The 18151-nt window shown below is 37.7% G+C and overlaps 1 protein-coding gene across 1 annotated transcript in view; it reads left to right on the top strand.

The window, feature by feature from the left end:
• Positions 1-18151, top strand: part of DNAJC13 (DnaJ heat shock protein family (Hsp40) member C13) — a 150492-nt gene that overhangs the window by 126512 nt on the left and 5829 nt on the right. Inside the window, exons 46-55 of the mRNA XM_065942343.1 lie at positions 229-328; positions 2222-2296; positions 2531-2643; positions 5800-5969; positions 6137-6179; positions 6643-6816; positions 8037-8216; positions 8645-8785; positions 10410-10553; positions 16167-16266. Coding sequence (XP_065798415.1) covers positions 229-328; positions 2222-2296; positions 2531-2643; positions 5800-5969; positions 6137-6179; positions 6643-6816; positions 8037-8216; positions 8645-8785; positions 10410-10553; positions 16167-16266 — 1240 coding nt within the window. The remainder of the gene's footprint in view (positions 1-228; positions 329-2221; positions 2297-2530; positions 2644-5799; positions 5970-6136; positions 6180-6642; positions 6817-8036; positions 8217-8644; positions 8786-10409; positions 10554-16166; positions 16267-18151) is intronic.

Genomic DNA, 18151 nt, shown 5'->3' with positions numbered 1-18151 from the left:
TATATCTCACACACTAGCATTAACATTTTTTATTCTCAAAAGAGCAAAGTAATAAAGCCAATTTTAAAGAATTAAACTCTTGCCTAAAAGTTAAATATTTGTCCTCCAAGTATTTTTCTCATTTTGGTAATAAACCTTAAGTTTATTTAGGTCTGACTAATTTGCCTTAATTTCTTTAGGTTTGACATTATTTCCAGAACTCTTAATGTCCTATTGATTGATTTTCAGGTTGTGAATATAGTGACATCTAATCAAGATTGTGTCAATAATATTGCTGAATCAATGGTTTTGTCCAATTTATTGGCTCTTCTGCATTCTTTGCCATCAAGTATGTATATTCGCTGGAATTTTCAGAACCACAGTACAGTCAGCATAGAGGGGAACAGTTACATAGATGATGCAAAACCTCCAACATAGTGTTTTGCAATATTTTAAATGGTATTCCTTATATTAGATTTGTCTTCCTATTTTATTTTTACATAAGTTAAGTATTTTGTATTTCCATATCCGAAGTTGGAAGAGATGATAGAAATCCAAGAGCAAATGAAAATAATCTGTTTTTCTCAATTTACTGAGTATAAGCTACATATGAATGATTGAGAATTAACTGATACTCCGTATTTTATTTAAAAAAACACACAATTGAACTTGTGTGATAGAAAAAAATGCATAATATAAAAATCACCTTATGTTTTACTTAAAGTTCAGTCCTGCATTATTTATCCTTTACTGATTTGATGCTAACAGTAACTGTTAGCACCAGATGAGATCAGTTTTTAAAAATGTAGCAACCTGATTTCTTGAGTACAGCCTGCAATAATATAGACTCCTTACACACTGTAGTTATGTCTCACATATGTGTGTAGTTGTGTTAGATCAACCTTGAGATTGCTTTTCAAAGACAGTTGTGATATAACTCCAACTTTGTCACTTACCCATCAGCATGCATTGCTCAGTCAGCTTTGCCAGCCTTTCAGAAGTCACATTAATCTTGACTTCACACCTGCCCACCTCCTTGAGAGCAGCAACCAGTCTCACTCATTTTCTGATTCAGTGCCTTGCACGTGTTACGTATTGTGTTCAGTGAATTGAGTGGAGTTCAATTATTATTGAATATTTTTGTTATCTTTTAAATGACAGCATTTAAAAGTTATTAGCAGATTATTTTTTTTGTCATTCCTACAGCCTTAGTTAGTTTTTCTTTTTTACTACTTTTTAACAGCTACAAACAATGCAAAATTAAACTGATTGAACGTTACAGAAATCATGGTTTAAAAGTTATTTTATATTCATACTGAATTTATATAGTGCAGTCATGGTTTTAATCTTACTGGTAAAATAGCTGATATTTAGATATCTCAGCCTACTCTGTTCTCATTTATATTTTAGACTAGATTATTTTTCACTGTTTGCTCAGGAATGTTAAAAACAAAATAACTGACTTCTTCTGTCCCATCCAAAGTCTTTTCCTTTGAACTTATGGTTAGAACAGTGACTGGTTTTCAGTGAAATATTGTTTCCTCTCTTAAAAGAAGTCTAATTTTGAGTGTTTATTCTCCTGCTTGTTAACTTAGCTCAGTCTGGCTACCATCCTTTGTTTTCGTCTCGGCCTAATACCTGGCAGCCTTCACCCTCTTTGCCAACTCTTCACTCCTCTGGTCACCTGTGTCTTGTTGCCCCTTGACACTGGAAGACTGTCCAGTTGCCCAGTCTACTTCAATGACAAGGAGGGGGTGAGAAGTGCACAGACTTTGTGCAGAAGGATGCTGCTGTGTTTCAGACTGGAACAGTGTCTTGCAGCTGCTACTTCCTGCTCATTTCTCTAAGATACTAGCACCAAATAAAAATAATAGATCCCTGAATATAGTATCCTCAGGGTGTCAGGAGGTGAAATTTTGTTTGCACAATGAGCAATGAGGTAGGAGAGCAGTATGGCATAGTGGTTATGGGTGTGGATATTGGAGTCAGACCTCTGTAAACCTCTATATACCTCAGTGGTATAGTGAGTTATACCACTCACTAATTGTGAATTCATGGGCTACTCAGACTGGATCTCAGATTCCTCACTCATAGCAAGACCACAAAACCTGTCTAGCTGGTTGTTGTGAAGTAGAAAGTATGATGCCCTTTGTAAAGCACCCCGTTCAGTGCCTGGCACTGATGCCTAGTAAATGTAAGGTAATGTGATGATTCGATTCTTTTAATGTCTTTTGTTCTGCAGGTCGTCAGCTTGTTCTGGAGACTCTTTATGCTTTGACATCAAGTACAAAAATTATCAAAGAAGCAATGGCAAGAGGTAGTGTATAGAGTGCTTTCTCATCTAGTCATGCTCTATAATGGTAAAGCTTATTTTGAGCTACTTTATATAGTCTGATAAACTAGAAGAATGCTTTGGAAGGCTTACAGTTTAAAAAAAAACAGCAAACAGACTGCATTGAGTTTAAATGAGGTTGAAAGTAAATTCTACTGACTAGAAAAGTCATATTTTTTTATTTAGCCTATAAACGCTAATGCTTTTTTTCCTTCACAGGAGCTTTGATTTATTTACTAGACATGTTCTGCAATTCAACACATCCACAGGTTCGAGCCCAGACAGCAGAACTTTTTGCTAAAATGACAGCAGATAAACTAATAGGTCCAAAGGTGAGCACAAAATGGGTTCTTAGAAAGAAATTAATTATTAAAGCTCTATTACTTTGGTAACTAATTTCATGAGGATTACCAAAGTCTGAAATAGTAAAGAAATGACTTCATATGAAAGTTGAAAGATGGACAAACCTGAATTATTCCTATATATTACTAGGTAGAGAAAAATTATAATCAGGGAAGCCTGTGCTAGAATTGAGAAGTCTTTTTTTTTTTTTTTTTTTTTTGAGCAGTCTTAAGAGAGTGTTTGAATTATGGGATGAGACTGTTCATCTCCCTTGAAGGAGCCAAGACATATTTTTAAAAGTATATTTTAAGTTGTGACAGAAGGTATATTAGGTTAGGTTAGATCTCACACTTCGAAGATTGGCTTGTGAAGGTGAGTATTACAGTGCCTTTGCTTCTCCTCTCTGCATGGAAATCTCATTAAGAATCTGGAGAAGACAAAATGATCTCTGGAACCGTGGTTCAGTTCATAGAGCAGAAACCTACTAGAATAATACTTCTAAGTAGAATTGCATCCAGACACAGTTGTAATCAAAGTTTCCTTCTTCTGTTATTGAATCAGTTTCACATGAAGTAATGCTCACTGAAACACTGTCTATGCCAGCCCAAATATGAAATACAGGATCCTGAGCACCCCCTTACAGAAAACAAGCTAGATTCAGTTGTGTTTTTTCTTATCTGATCTCCTGATTTAGATATTGAGAATATGTCACAAGACCTGGAATAGTTTTACTTTGGGAATATGGCTAATAATCTGTCATCAGTAGGGTTAATGGATAAGGAACATTACATTTGGGTGCCTGTGGCAAGGGCCCATAAAATCATGAATATTGATATTTAATACTGAGTTTTCTTAATGCTAGAGTTGGATAGCACATAACTATAATGTCTACTGTTACATTTTAAATAATGTTTTAGATGTTTAAAATATGTACTATAATTAATTTTTGAGCTCTTTAGTAATTTTTTAACCGTTGAAATACATGAGGGACAAATTTTACCAAAGTGAATATATTTGTACTTAAATTTTCTATGTAGGAAAAATTATATGTCAGCTCCTTAATTGAATAATTTGCAACAAGAGATTCTAGAACTGGGGTCAGTAAACTTCTTTTCCATTTTTATAACTTTATTCAGATATAATTGACATGCCATACAATTCACACACATGAAGTATACAATTCAGTGTTTTGGGCAACAACAGTCAGTGTTAGAACATTTTCATCAAACCAGGAAAAAAAAAACCCATTTCCTAATTTAGCAGTCACTTCCGTATATTTATACCACATTTTGATTTTCCATTTATCGATTGAAAATGAACATATGGATTATTTCTAGTTTTTGGCTATTCTGTCTGATGCTGCTGTGAACACATGTGTACAAGTTTTTGTGTGGATATGTATTTTATTTCTCTGAGAGTAGAATTTCTGGGTAATATGGTAACACTATTTTTAACTTTTCAAGGAATTATCAGACTATTTTCCACAGTGGCTGAACCATTTTATATACCAGTACTGATGGTGATATCCACCTCTTCTTTAGCAGTTACTGTATAGATCTTCATTGAGTATGGTCATCCTGGTGGGTGTGAAGTGTGCTTATCAGGGTTTGCTTTGCATTTCCCTTGTGCCTAATGATGTTGAATATCTTTTCCTGTGCTTATTGGCCATTTGTACATCTTTTTTAGAGAAACGTCTATTCTCATCCTTTGCTCACTTTTCAACTGAGTTGTCTTTTTACTATTGAGTTGTAATTGTTCTTTATGTATTTTGGATACCAGTCCCTTATCAGATATATGATTTATGAATATTTTCTCCCATTTTGTGTGTGTTTTTCCACTTTCTTCTTGTTGTTGTTTTTTTTTTTTTTTTCATTTTGATGAAGTCCAGTCTGTCTTTGTTGTTATAGCTTGTGCTTTTAATATATAAAAAGTCATTATCTAACCCAGAGTTACAAAAATCTATGCCTATGTTTTTTCCTAGGTGTTTTATAGTTTTAGCTCTTGTATTTACATCTTAGATCAATTTGACCAAGGGAAATGACATACATCCTATTTTGTGGATGCTCTCTGTCATGTAACTGACATTGTTTCCTTTAGTTCACTGACTGCCAGGAAGTTCAGGGCTAAATTTATTATGTATTGCTTGCACTTATACAGAGCTTTTGATATTTTCTTTATGTACTAATTCCTGTTATTGTCATTCATTCAAAAAAGTTTTTGAGTATCAGCTTGTGCCAGGGAATGAAAATACAGTCACTGACAAGACAGACTGGGCCAGGAAAGATTTCTAAAAGATGAGATTTAACATAGACTTGAATGACACAAAGGAGATGAAACTATGTGAAGACCTGAGGGAAAAACTTGTCTTCCCAGCCTTCATTTTCCCTTTGTCCTTATGTCTAATTTTCTGTTTGTATGTGTGTGTTGGATGTTATTTTTTTAAGTTGCTTTTTAAATCCTTTTTGGGAAAAGGCACAGTAAAATGTAAAACATGGTACTAAAAATTACTTGAATAACACAAAGCATGAGAAGAATTTGTGAGGATGTGGGGAGTTTTGGGGAGAGGTGGAGGGACAGATCAGCTGAGGGCTTTCTGGAAAGAGGGGACAGCATGTGAAGGTCAGAATCTGGTAGGTTGGCGTGCTTTGGGAACTTCACACACCAGTGGTGCTGGATTTCTTAATGTTACTTAAATTTGAGGTGGAGAGAGGAAATTAACCCAGATAGGTAAATAGTAGTAGGTTGTAGTGAGTCTTGTTAGCTTTGCATGTGTGTGCATACTTAGTTGTGTCTGACTCTTTGCTGTCCCACAAACTATAGCCCGCCAGGCTCCTTTGTCCAGGGGATTTTCCAGGCAAGAATACTGGAGTGGGTTGCCATCCCCTCCTCCGGGGAGCTGGATCTTCCCAACCCAGAGATCGAACCTGAGTCTTCTACATGTCCTGCATTGGCAGGTGAATTCTTTACTACTGAGCCACCATAAACCAAGGTTTATCTGTTTTCTCATTCAGGACTTTTGGATGATAGTTATGGCTCATATCAGCCTTAACACACATTATAGCATCATTCTTAGAGAAATGTAAAGCAAACTAAATATTGAGATGTTTTCAATAGGTCTTTTTTCTTTCTCAAATTTCCTCATCCAGGTTCGAATTACATTGATGAAATTTCTCCCAAGCGTTTTTATGGATGCCATGAGAGACAACCCTGAAGCTGCTGTCCATATTTTTGAAGGAACTCATGAAAATCCTGAGTTAATTTGGAATGATAGTTCCAGAGATAAAGTGTCCACGACAGTTAGAGAAATGATGCTCGAGTAAGTAAAGACACAGATTAACAACTTAGGACCTTCAGGTGGAGTCACTAGGCAGGCACACATTTTCCACATTGTCAGTCACCTCTCTAAGACTTACTCTGTAAAGGGTAATGAACATGTATCTTATGACTAAAGTCTGTTGCCCTTTCCTTCTTTTTTTTCCCAAGGCACTTTAAAAATCAGCAAGACAACCCTGACGTAAACTGGAAGGTAAAGTATACTTTTATTCAGAGGAAGAAATTTTACATTTTACTGTAAATTTATTGTTTTAAGTTCCTGCTGAGTGAGTATAAAGCCATCCTTTACTTTGTTACTAAGACACTTAAATCTTCCCCTGGAAAACAAGGTTTTAAACATTAAAAAAAAAAGTAGGAGTATTCATTTTTGGAGTAACTTCATCAAAGGACTTTCTCTGAAAAGAGTAACTTAATCAAAGGAACTTTATAGAAATTTATTAAGTGAAAATAAAACAAATAATTTTGACTTGATTGTATTAATGACTATTTAAAGCCTAGTTCATTGCATGAAGATTTCTTTAATAGGGTTTTTTATTTCTTTCTTGTTAATGTATTGGACTGGGCAAAAAAAGTTTGTTTGGAGCCCAGACTTTCTTGCCCAGCCCAATACAACTAATGATGAGTAAATGACTTGACTATTCTTTCTCTATTTAAAGTTGCCTGAAGATTTTGCTGTGGTATTTGGGGAAGCAGAAGGTGAGCTTGCTGTTGGAGGAGTTTTCTTGAGAATCTTCATTGCACAGCCAGCTTGGGTTCTAAGGAAGCCTAGAGAATTTCTTACTGCACTGCTGGAAAAGCTAACCGAGCTTCTAGAGAAGAACAGTCCTCATGTAAGCTTTAGTTGTCAGCCAGACATTTCACACACTTTGCTTAATATGTTGATAATATTTCTGTTAAAACACCATTCTCATTGACCACGCATTGAGTTGGCTACCTCTTTCAATGTAGCCCCCACACTTAAATTTGTATATGCTTCATCAAAAGTGAAACTTCTTAATCTGAAGAACAATTGCAGAGGTTCTGAAAGGTTTCTGCCATCCCATTTCCAGTGATTGTATGGTTCTTAAGGAGAAACCTAGAGGTTTAGTGTAGAAATCTAAATGGAAGTGTGTCCTGCTAGGGCATATTCTTCACTCAGCTAAAGAAATTGATAGGAGAGTCTTAACTATTGATAAATGAATGAACCCTGTACCTATGCTCAAAGGCTAGCAGGAAAGCAAGAGTGAGTAAGAGAGTAGATTTGGTCTTGGTTTGGCCAGTCATAAACCCTGAAATAGAAAGTTTTGTTATTTGAATCTATATATTGAAAATAATTGAGGTATGTGATTGTTGTTGAATTAATTTAAAAAGCTGGCTGTCGAGGTGGCTGAGAGCCTGTGTTGTTAGATGGTCCTGGGTGCCAGGTCCATCACTGATAAGCTCTGTGGCCTGGAGTAATACCTCCTGACATTGCCTCAGTTGCCTCATGGAAAGGTCACAGCATCTGCCTCTAAGGCTGAAGTTTTCATGCATTTTGATAAATGTGAAGCACTTAGTATAATGTCAAGTACTTAGGAATCATTAGTTGGTATCATTAGGTTTTCAAGACTTTTTAAAAAATATAAACAGTATGTCAGATATTTATATATATCTCTTTCTATAGTTACGATTTCTCTTTACTCTGATTTTTACAGAACTGGGGATATCATTCCACTAGTTGTTGTATTTTCCTGAATTATTGATGTTCTCCAATACTGACAATTCTGTAACATTACCTGGAAATACCTAGTAATATCTTTTGAGAGATGATCTCTAAATAGAAATGTCTGTCTGCCGTAGAAATGAGATGTGAAATAGAAATGCCCAGAGAAAATCTGTGTAGATTCAGATATCACATTCTTAGAGTCCTTTAAATTCATGCTTTTATCAAGATGGAGATGTTTGTTGTTCTTTTAGGATTTATGGACCCGTTTTCAAGCGCCAGCACTTAGAATCTATTGTGAACACCAAATAATTACCAAGGACATTTAAGACTTTATCGTTTGCTTGTTCATTTGTTTTATCCCTCCAGGGAGAGACTCTGGAAACTTTGACAATGGCAACAGTATGCCTCTTCAGTGCACAGCCTCAGCTGGCTGATCAGGTTCCACCATTGGGCCATCTTCCCAAAATTATCCAGGCGATGAATCATAGGAACAACGCCATCCCTAAGAGTGCCATTCGAGTTATTCACGCCCTGTCTGAAAACGAGGTATTGATGATTAATCCATTTAGTAGCTTATAGCTGTAGAATTTATCTGTGCTCCCTCTTCCTGACTAATGTACATTGCAGAATAAATCCCCTTCCTGCCACGTACCTTCATCCATATGAACTGCATGATATTGTAACGGTTCTTAAACTGGTTTAAATGATATGATTAATAGGAGACTGAATTTGACTCTCATTATTAAACTTGAACTGATGGGACTTCCCTGGCAGTCCAGTGGTAAAAGCTCCACGCTTCTACTACAGGATATGTGGGTTTGATCCCTGGTTGGGAAACTAAGATGCCACATGCCTCACAGCATGGGCAAACAAAACTTGAACTGAATATAGGTTTTTCATATATTATTGTGGTATTTACTGTGTTACATAAATTATTGCTTTCTACAAGTAACCTTCTCTTTTTGGGTACTTAGCTCTGTGTTCGAACCATGGCGTCTTTGGAGACCATTGGCCCACTGATAAATGGAATGAAAAAACGACCAGATACCATTGGTCTAGCCTGTGAAGCAATTAATAGAATGTTTCAGAAGGAGCAGAGTGAATTAGTAGCACAGGTAAGTAACTTTCTAGATTCCTATTTTAGGGAAGGCAACATACCAAACAAATAGATTTTCACTTATTTAGCACTGATTTTGGCTTCCCTGACTTGGCAGAGAGGTAACTTGTGAGCTGGTACATATACAATTTTATATTTTATACACACACATATCGGACGAAACATGTATATATACACACAGAAAAGGTGGGCCAGCTACCAAAAATCTTACCACTGTCAAAGTATTTTTGTTATGTTTGAATTTTAAATTTTGATTGTTTACTAAGCATTTATGCTCAACTAGCTTTGTAAAATTTGGTTTATCCTTTTTGAAAGATTCATTCTTGTTTATTCATTCCTTTGTTTCTTAAGTCACGTTTGAAAAGCCCGCCAAGGGTTTTATAGTCCTTTTCAAAGAAAATATAAAAGAAGACTAATGAAAAGAAGACTTGGTGGATACCAGTGTAAAGTAGTAGCAGACATCAAGGGAACAAAAAACATACCATCAATTTAAAAATCATGGAAAAAGTGATCCTTCTAAAATATAACTCTTAAAATATATGTCATTCTGCACTTAAAAATTCTTCAGTGTTTTCCCATTATCTGCCAGATGACAAAGTTACATCTGACATCCTTAACCTGAATACAAGGCCCTACATCCTTATTATCTGACTCTCCTGTTTTCCAGCCCTTTTTCCTCTCAGATCATCTCTCTCCACCCACCCCTACTCCCACCCCTGTTCCTCATTCATGCAAGTTAGAAGTACTGGGTACAATTCAAGGAGATAATTGGATGCTCTGAGGTTCAGACTTATAACTGACCAAGCGGGTTGCTGTATTAGAAAGAACATGAGCTAGTTCTGCCACTTGATGGCTCTGTGACCTCAGGCATGTTACTTATTACTTAGCCTTAACAGTACTCAGATTCCTCATCTGTAAAATAAAGCTGTGGCTTCTCACAAGGTTGTTCTGAGAATAATATCTATAAAAAGAGGAACACTTACTAAATGTTAGTTGCTTTTTCACCTCTTCTTTTTGAATTTCAGAGTGGGCATTGAAAATTGTGTGGTACCAGAGTATTGCTTAACTTTTATTAGGCCAATAGAAAATGTATGGTGAATGCAAAGGTTGATGTTTTAAGAGAATATGAAAAAAATTAATATTCTCCAAATATTGTTTCACATCAGTATATGTCATTAGAAGAGGCAGACCAGTATACTGACTATAAGTTCAGGTTCTTTTTTTTTTTTCAGGTTCTTTTCTTTGTAGGTCTAGATACAGAGTCCATTGTCATCTAGCTCTGTGACTGTCAAGGCCTTCGTGTGTTGATTTTTCCATCGATAATAATTATGCCTACATCATTTGATTTGGGGGAGGATTAAGTAAAATAATCAGCATATAACATTTAGAATAGTTGATGGAATAGAATAAGATCTCATTAAATAAAAATGTCACTATCATTAGATACCCGCCCCTACCGCCAAATTCTGTCTCTGGAATTAAAGCAGAGTGTTCTCTTCCAGGTAGGATCCTGGGAGTGAAATTATTTCCTCAGTGGATGGCTTACATTTTTTTTTAAAGCGTATGTGTGTGTATATGCACACATACACACACACACATATATACTTAATATTTTCTTCTAGGCCCTGAAAGTAGATTTGGTCCCATACCTTTTAAAATTACTTGAAGGCATTGGCCTTGAAAATCTGGACAGCCCAGCAGCCACAAAGGCTCAGATTGTTAAAGCTCTCAAGGCAATGACTCGAAGCCTGCAGCATGGAGAACAGGTGAGTCTGCACAGAGGTAACTTTGATCTGCTAATTAACGACAAGGCATTTTCAAAACCAGGGGTCTTGACCATTGGTGATCCATGCCCCTCAGCTCGGGTTCTACTTAAAGGAATGCTTGTTGACCATAACTGGAGCAGATCCCAAGATCACAAATGGACTAGCATATTTGCCTCATAAACACAAACCATATACTAAAATGGGGCTTCCCTGGTAGCTCAGTGGTAAAGAATCCTGCCAGTGCAGGAGATGTGGGTTTGATCCCTGGGTCAGGAAGATCCCCTGGAGAACGAAATGGCACCCCACTTTGATATTCTTATCTGGGAAATCCCATGGACAGAGGATCCTGGCAGGCTGCAGTCCATGGGGTTACAAAAGAGTCTGACACAACTTAGCAACTAAACAACAACAAATAGTCACCAGGAGGTGACCAGGAGGATTCTTTCTCTGGATGGTGATAACATGCTGCACATTCTTAAGCGTAGAAGAATGTTGAACATTTAGTGCTGGTTAAGATTAACTTTCAATTCTAGAAGTTGCTGTGGTATAGTGATGACCATTCACTGACTCTACCATAAGATACAGCATATCATTTTAGTTTCATCTCCTTCATTAGCACTTGCAGAGTGTTGGCTGTTAGCCAACAAAGTCTCTCTTGTTGTAACTTAGGTGTCTATTACTATGTATCATCTGGGCTTCCCTGGTTGCTCAGACAGTGAAGAATCCACCTGCAATTCAGGAGACCCAGTTTCAGTCCCTGGGTCAGGAAGATCCCCTGGAGAAGGGGATGGCTACCCACTCCAGTATTCTTGCCTGGAGAATTCCATGAACTTATGAGCCTGGGGGGCTACAGTCCATGGCATGGCAAAGAGTCAGACATGACTGAGAGAGGAGCACTCCACTCTACAATTGCTTCAGCTGCATGTGCCCGCCCAGTTCAAACCAATCCAGTAATTTTCTTTTCCTCATTGGTTTTATTCTTAATATTGCTTCTGAGGCGTTCCTTATTCAGTATTATAATATAGTCCATTTAGTAATGCTCTTCTTTTTTTTTCAGTTGAAGCAAAATTCACATAAAATTCACATAATAAAATTAGCCCTTTTAAACTGAAAAATTCACTGATACTTTGTACATTAACAATGTTGTGGGGCTTCCCTAGTGGTCCATTGGTTAAAAATCCACCTGCCAGTGCAGGGGTTGCAGCTTTGATCCCTGATCCCACATGTGGAGAATCCCACATGGCTCGGGACAGCTAAGGCCGTTCACAACTACTGAGAACCCCACACCCTAGAGCACAAGGTGAAACCTGAACACAAGAGAAGCCACTGCACTGAGAAGCCTGCACACCACAACTAGAGAGTAGCCGCTGTTCTCCACAGCTAGAGAAAGCCCAGGTACAGCAGTGCATATGAGCACAGCCAAAAATAAATTAAAAAAAAAAAAAAAAGGGTTGTATAGCCACCACCTACCTGGTTCCGAAAAATAGTTATTAAGTAGTTATTTCCCATTTCTTCTTTCCCTCAGCTTCTGGCAGTCACCACTCTTATTTTCTAGGAATTCTGGACATTTCACATAAGTGGAATCATACAGTATGTGACCTGTGTCTGGCTTCTGTCTCTTAGCGTGTTTTCAGGCTTCAACTGTGTTACAGTGTGTTTCAACACTTAATTCCTTTTTAACGCTGAATAATGTTCCATTGTATGCATATGCCATGTTTACCCATTTATCCATTCATAGGTATTTGGATTATTTCTGTTTACTAATGTTCCTCTGTAGGTTTAAACTGACTTAAAGCTTTCCTTTAGTGAATCCACTGTGTTTGTATGTTCCAACTAAAGAAGCATTTTTTTATGCCATTTTCCTTTCTAGCAGACTTATCATTTGAGCTGTTTGGGGTGAAAATAAAGAAGAGAGATGTCATGTTGTATATTATTATAGTCATTAACTGTCTGTTTATTAAACTTGCCTATGGGTGTTCTGAATGCCAAGCAAAGGCATTCCTGTGTACCATGTGCCCCCAGTCATGCTCCCCTCAAATTGCCACTGGATTCCTGTTAATGAGAATTAACAGAACAACTTTTGATAACCACCTTCCACTCACAAGGGAAGGAAAGAATTACAATACTTTCCGAAGTAGAAGCTTGAGCACACTCAGAGCAAATCACTTTCACCACTGCTTCGCTCCATGGTTGGGACAGTCTTTTGGACTCTCATGGTCCCCATGTGTACGTCTACTTTAATGCTTCCCCTTATGTTATCTGGCACCGTCTGTCTCCTTGCCTGGACTGTGGGCACTTCAGGGGCAGAGAATGTCTCTCATCTTTGTGTCCACCGTGGAAGCCATGTTTTGCGTACTCCATAAATATTTGATCTGAACCTTGACATGTGAAAGATACCCTCTACCTTGGAATTTCCTAGGTTTTGTTTTTTTCTTTACCTTTCTCCCAGAAAGAAACATGTCTTGCCTCTTAGTCCACATTTACACACAAGTCATTTATACTGCACATTTTATATGTGATATACTGATACTTTCTAGATAGTTCATTGTTGTTTAGTCACTAAGTCTTGTCCGCCTCTCTGCAGCTGGATGGACTGCAGCACACCCATGTTTCTCTGTCCTGCACTATTTCCTGGCGTTTGCTCAAACTCACGTCCATTGAGTCAGTGATGCCATCTAACCATCTCATCCTTTGTTCCCCCCCACCCCTTCTCCTCCTGCCCTCAGTCTCTCCCAGCATCAGTCTTTTCCAGTGAGTTGGCTCTTCACATCAGGTGGCAAAAGTATTGGAGCTTCAGCTTCAGCATCAGTCCTTCTAATGCATATTCAAGGTGGATTTCCTTTAAGATTGACTGGTTTGATCTCCCTGTGTCCCAGTAACTCTCTAGAATCTTCTCCAGCACCACAGTTCAAAAGCATCAATTCTTTCGCACTCTGCCTTCTTCATGATCCAACTCTCACATCCATACGTAACTACTGGAAAAACCATAGCTTTGACTAGATGGACTTTTGTTGGCAAAGTAATGTCCCTGCTTCTTAATATGCTGTTTAGGTTTGTCATTGTTTTTCTTTCAGGGAGTAAGCATCTTTTAATTTCATATCTGTAATCACCATCTGCAGTGATTTTAGAGCCTAAATCTGTCACTGCTTCCACTTTTTCCCCTTCTGTTTGCCATGAAGTGATAGGACTGGATGCCATGATCTTTGTTTTCTGGGTGGTTAGTTTCAAGCCAGCTTTTTCACTCTCATTGAGAGGCTCTTTAGTTCCTGTTTGTTTTCTGCCATTAGAGTGGTATCATCTGCATATCTGAGGTTGTTGATATTTCTCCCAACAATCTTGATTCCAGCTTGTGATTCATCCAGCCTGGCATTTCACATGATGTACTTTGCATATAAGTTAAATAAGTCAGGTGACAATATACAGACTTGACATACTCCTTTCCCAATTTGGAACCAGTCAGTTGTTCCGTGTCTGGTTCTAACTGTTGCTTCTTGACCCATATACAGGTTTCTCAGGAGACAGGAACAGTGATCTGGTACTGCCATCTCTTAAGAATTTTCCAGTTTGTTTGATCTATACAGTTTGATCTACATAGTCAAAAGACTTTCATGTAGTCAATGAAGCAGAAGTCGTTTTTTTTTTAATTCTCTTGCTTTTTCTATGATCCAATGGGTGTTGGCAAATTGATCTGTGATACCTCTGCCTTTTCTAAACCCAACTTGTACATCTGGAAATTCTTGGTTCACATACTGCTGAATCCTAGATTGAAGGATTTTGAGCATTACCTTGCTAGCATGTGAAATGAGCACAGTTGTACAGTAGTTTGAACATTCTTTGGCTTTGCCCTTCTTTGGGATTGGAATAAAAACTGACCTTTTCCATCCCTGTGGCCATGGCTGAGTTTTCCAAATTTGCAGACATACTGAGTTCTGCACTTTAAAACACTTTTTAAAATAGCATTATCCTTTGGGATTTTAAATAACTCAACTGAAGTTCAGTCACCTCAATTAACTGTTCATAGTAATGCTTCCTAAGGCCCACTCGACTTCATGCTTCTGGATGTCTGGCTCTAGGTGAGTGACCACACCATCGTGCTTATACGGGTCATCAAAACCTTTTTTTGTATGGTTCTCCTATGTATTCTGGCCACCTCTTCTTAATCTCTTCTGCTTCTGTTAGATCCTTACTGTTTCTGTCCTTTATTTTGCCCATCCTTGCCTGAAATATTCCCTTGATATATCCAATTTTCTTGAAGAGATCTCTAGTCTTTCCCATTCTATTTTTTCTCCTCTATTTCTTTGCATTGTTCATTGAAGAAGGCCTTCTTATCTCTTGTTGCTATTCTCTGGAACCCTGCATTCAGTTATACATATCTTTCCCCTCCTCCTTTGCCTTTCACTTCTCTCCTTTCCTCAGCTACTTGTGAAGCTTCATCCAACAACCATTTTGCCTTCTTGGATTTCTTTTTCTTTGGGATGGTTTTGGTCACTGCCTCCTGTACAATGTTATAAACTTTCATTCATAGTTCTTCAGGCACCCTGAATAGCTTAGTGATTTTCCTCAATTTCAGCCTGAATTTTGCAATAAGGAGCTGATACTTTGAAGCACAGTCAATTCTAGGTCTTGTTTTAGCTGACTGTATAGAGCATCTCCATCCTTGGTTGCAAAGAACATAATCATTCTCATTTTGGTATTGACCATCTAGTGATGTCCATGTGTAGAGTCATCTCTTGAGTTATTGGAAAAGTATGTTTGTTGTGACCAGCATGTTCTCTTGACAAAACTGTTAGCCTTTGCCCTCCTTCATTTTGTATCCTAAGGCCAAACTTCCCTGTTATTCCAGGTATCTCTTGACTTCCTACTTTTGCATTCCAATCCCTTATGATGAAAAGGACATCTTTTTTTGGTGTTGTTAGTAGTTCTAGGAAGTATTCTAGGTCTTCGTAGAACCACTCAGCTTCAGCTTCTTTGGCATCAGCAGTTGGAACATAGATTTCTGTGATGTTAAATATTTTGCTTTGGAAACGAACCAGGATCATTCTGTTGTTGAAATTGCACCCAAGTACTGCATTTCAGACTCTTGTTGACTCTGAGGATTTCTTTTAGGGGATTCTTGCCCACAGTAGTAGATATAATGGTCATATGAATTAAATTCACCCCGTCCTGTCCATTTTAGTTCACTGATTCCTAAGATGTCAGTGTACTTCTAACAGGTCACATCCATAGTTTGAATGAGTGCTTTAAGTTTTAGCTTGAATTTTGCAATATCTTGTCCCCAAACCGCTTCCTCAGAAATACTTCATGAGCCCACACCACAGTCAGCCAGTTGTTACTGTCACATGAATATCTTACTGCCCAAATTACATACAAACCAATAAGTCCAAATAGTCGAGTCCAAGTTTAGAGGGAAGACTGATTTAGGCATTTCTTTGGGTCTGGTTTAATGAGATATGCCTGGTATAGAGTGTTTGATGAATGTGAGGTCTTGGTTCATCTTTGGACCTTTCCTGAGTTGGCCTCTTTTGATTGTCTTGGAAATTTGCTTTTTCTTTTTAATCTAATCTACCAACATCCAGTTTGCTTATGTTCAAAGAGTTTCTTTTACTTCCCTAGGTGAATGAAATCCTGTCTCGTTCTTCAGTCTGGAGTGCCTTCAAAGATCAAAAACATGATTTGTTTATTTCTGAGTCACAAACAGCAGGATACCTCACAGGTAAAGCAAAGCACGCCCAATTCTCTTTCCTAAGACAAATGGCAGTAGCCATATGGACCTTCCTTTTGCCTGTCTAGACTGAAAACGGCATTTAGAGAGTTTTCCTAGATTACTATAATAACTACCCATCTTGGAGATGTCATGGACATGCAGTGGACCCCTGGTTCTAGCCCAGAAAACATATGGACTGTTGTGATATTGAATGTATGCTGACTACAAAGCAGACTCTGCTCAATTTTTAACCCAGTTAATCCAGGATGTCATACTTTATATTTTGGGTATGGCTGTATTAAAATGTTTATCTTGAACATGTAAATAAAGAGTGGAGAAGTATTTATTCAGAATTATCAGTATCAGAAACATGATAGCATCATTCCATTCTGTCAGATTAGTAGATTGAAGTTCCAACTTGCACACTCACATGTCAAATATTTTTTCTTCTAAGTTACCAGTGATTAATGTGTAATTTTGTTAAATATTTAAGGTTTATATTCTCATGGGAGGAAATATATGGGTGTCATAAAGGAAAGGATATTTTGCTGCCTATGGGTCAAAAGAAGCTCCAGATATTTGTCCATTTGGCACACTTATTTTAACATAATAATTCTGAAATACTCATTTTCATATTGACTTCTATTTAAAAAGAAGGTTGTAGCATTGAACTACTAAATGCTGAAAAATGAAATATAGTCTTTGGTATTAAAGTTTTTAGTTTGAAATTAACTGTAGGAATATTAAGTGGTTCTTGCCATTGCCTGAAATTATAGTGTATTTTTTAAAATGTCAGCCCTGCAACCTCCTTTAACCAGAGATGATGTAGGTAAATTAAGAGAAAAAATTACTACCCAGTATTTCTCATACCAGTGTGATTGTTTTAATAATCCTTATTGCTAGTATAGAACTTTATAAATCCTGGAGACTAGATCTTGAATAATCAAAAATAGGGACTTTGGAGAAATTTTGCATGGTTTTAATTTTAGAATTGATTGTGACATTACTGCCCTTTTCTCCACTGTAACCTCTTTAATATTAATCCACTAAAATTTATAATCAGAGCTGTTGAATTTACAAACATGTGTTGCTGTGACTGCCAGTCATGTGTATACATAAGAGTAGAGTACCACGGGTTTCCCTTCTGACTTTCCCATCTCCTGCCCAATGTTGACTGTGGAGAGAAATACCTAGAATATGATCTTAGTCTCTTCCAAGTCTTTCAAGCTGTAGCTTCTAAGTAGGAGTATATTCTCTTAGACACACCAAGAACTTTACCTCTTTAAATTCTCCCCAGAAAGTTTACACAATACCACCTTTTTGTGTGTAAGAACTGTATGATTGGAAAATCTGCCTTATTTTTTTCTAGCTCAGAGTAAGATTACTTAAAATTTGACTTGAAGAATAGGGAGATATGTAGATTATAAGCGTCCCTAGGAAGGTATCATCTAATTCTTTTGTCCTTGAGTGACCTTCACATCCATTGACCTTCAGTTCAGTTCAGTTCAGTTCAGTTGCTCAGTCGTGTCCGACTCTTTGCGGCCCCATGAATCGCAGCATGCCAGACCTCCCTGTCCATCACCAACTCACGGAGTATACTCAAACTCATGTCCATCGAGTCGGTGATGCCATCCAGCCATCTCATCCTCTGTTGTCCCCTTCTCCTGCCCCCAATCCCTCCCAGCATTAGGGTCTTTTCTCAATGAGTCAACTCTTCGCGTGAGGTGGCCAAAGTATTGGAGTTTCAGCTTCAGCATCAGTCCTTCCAATGAACAGCCAGGACTGATCTCCTGGGTGGACTGGTTGGATCTCCTTGCAGTCCAGGGGACTCTCAAGAGTCTTCTCCAACACCCCAGTTCAAAAGCATCAACTCTTCAGCACTCAGCTTTCTTCA

The sequence above is a fragment of the Muntiacus reevesi genome, chromosome 8 (genome assembly GCF_963930625.1).
Source record: "Muntiacus reevesi chromosome 8, mMunRee1.1, whole genome shotgun sequence".
NCBI classification, from domain to species: Eukaryota; Metazoa; Chordata; class Mammalia; order Artiodactyla; family Cervidae; genus Muntiacus; species Muntiacus reevesi.
Note: the sequence above shows the minus strand (reverse complement) of the source record. Positions and strands in the feature narration are given on the sequence as shown.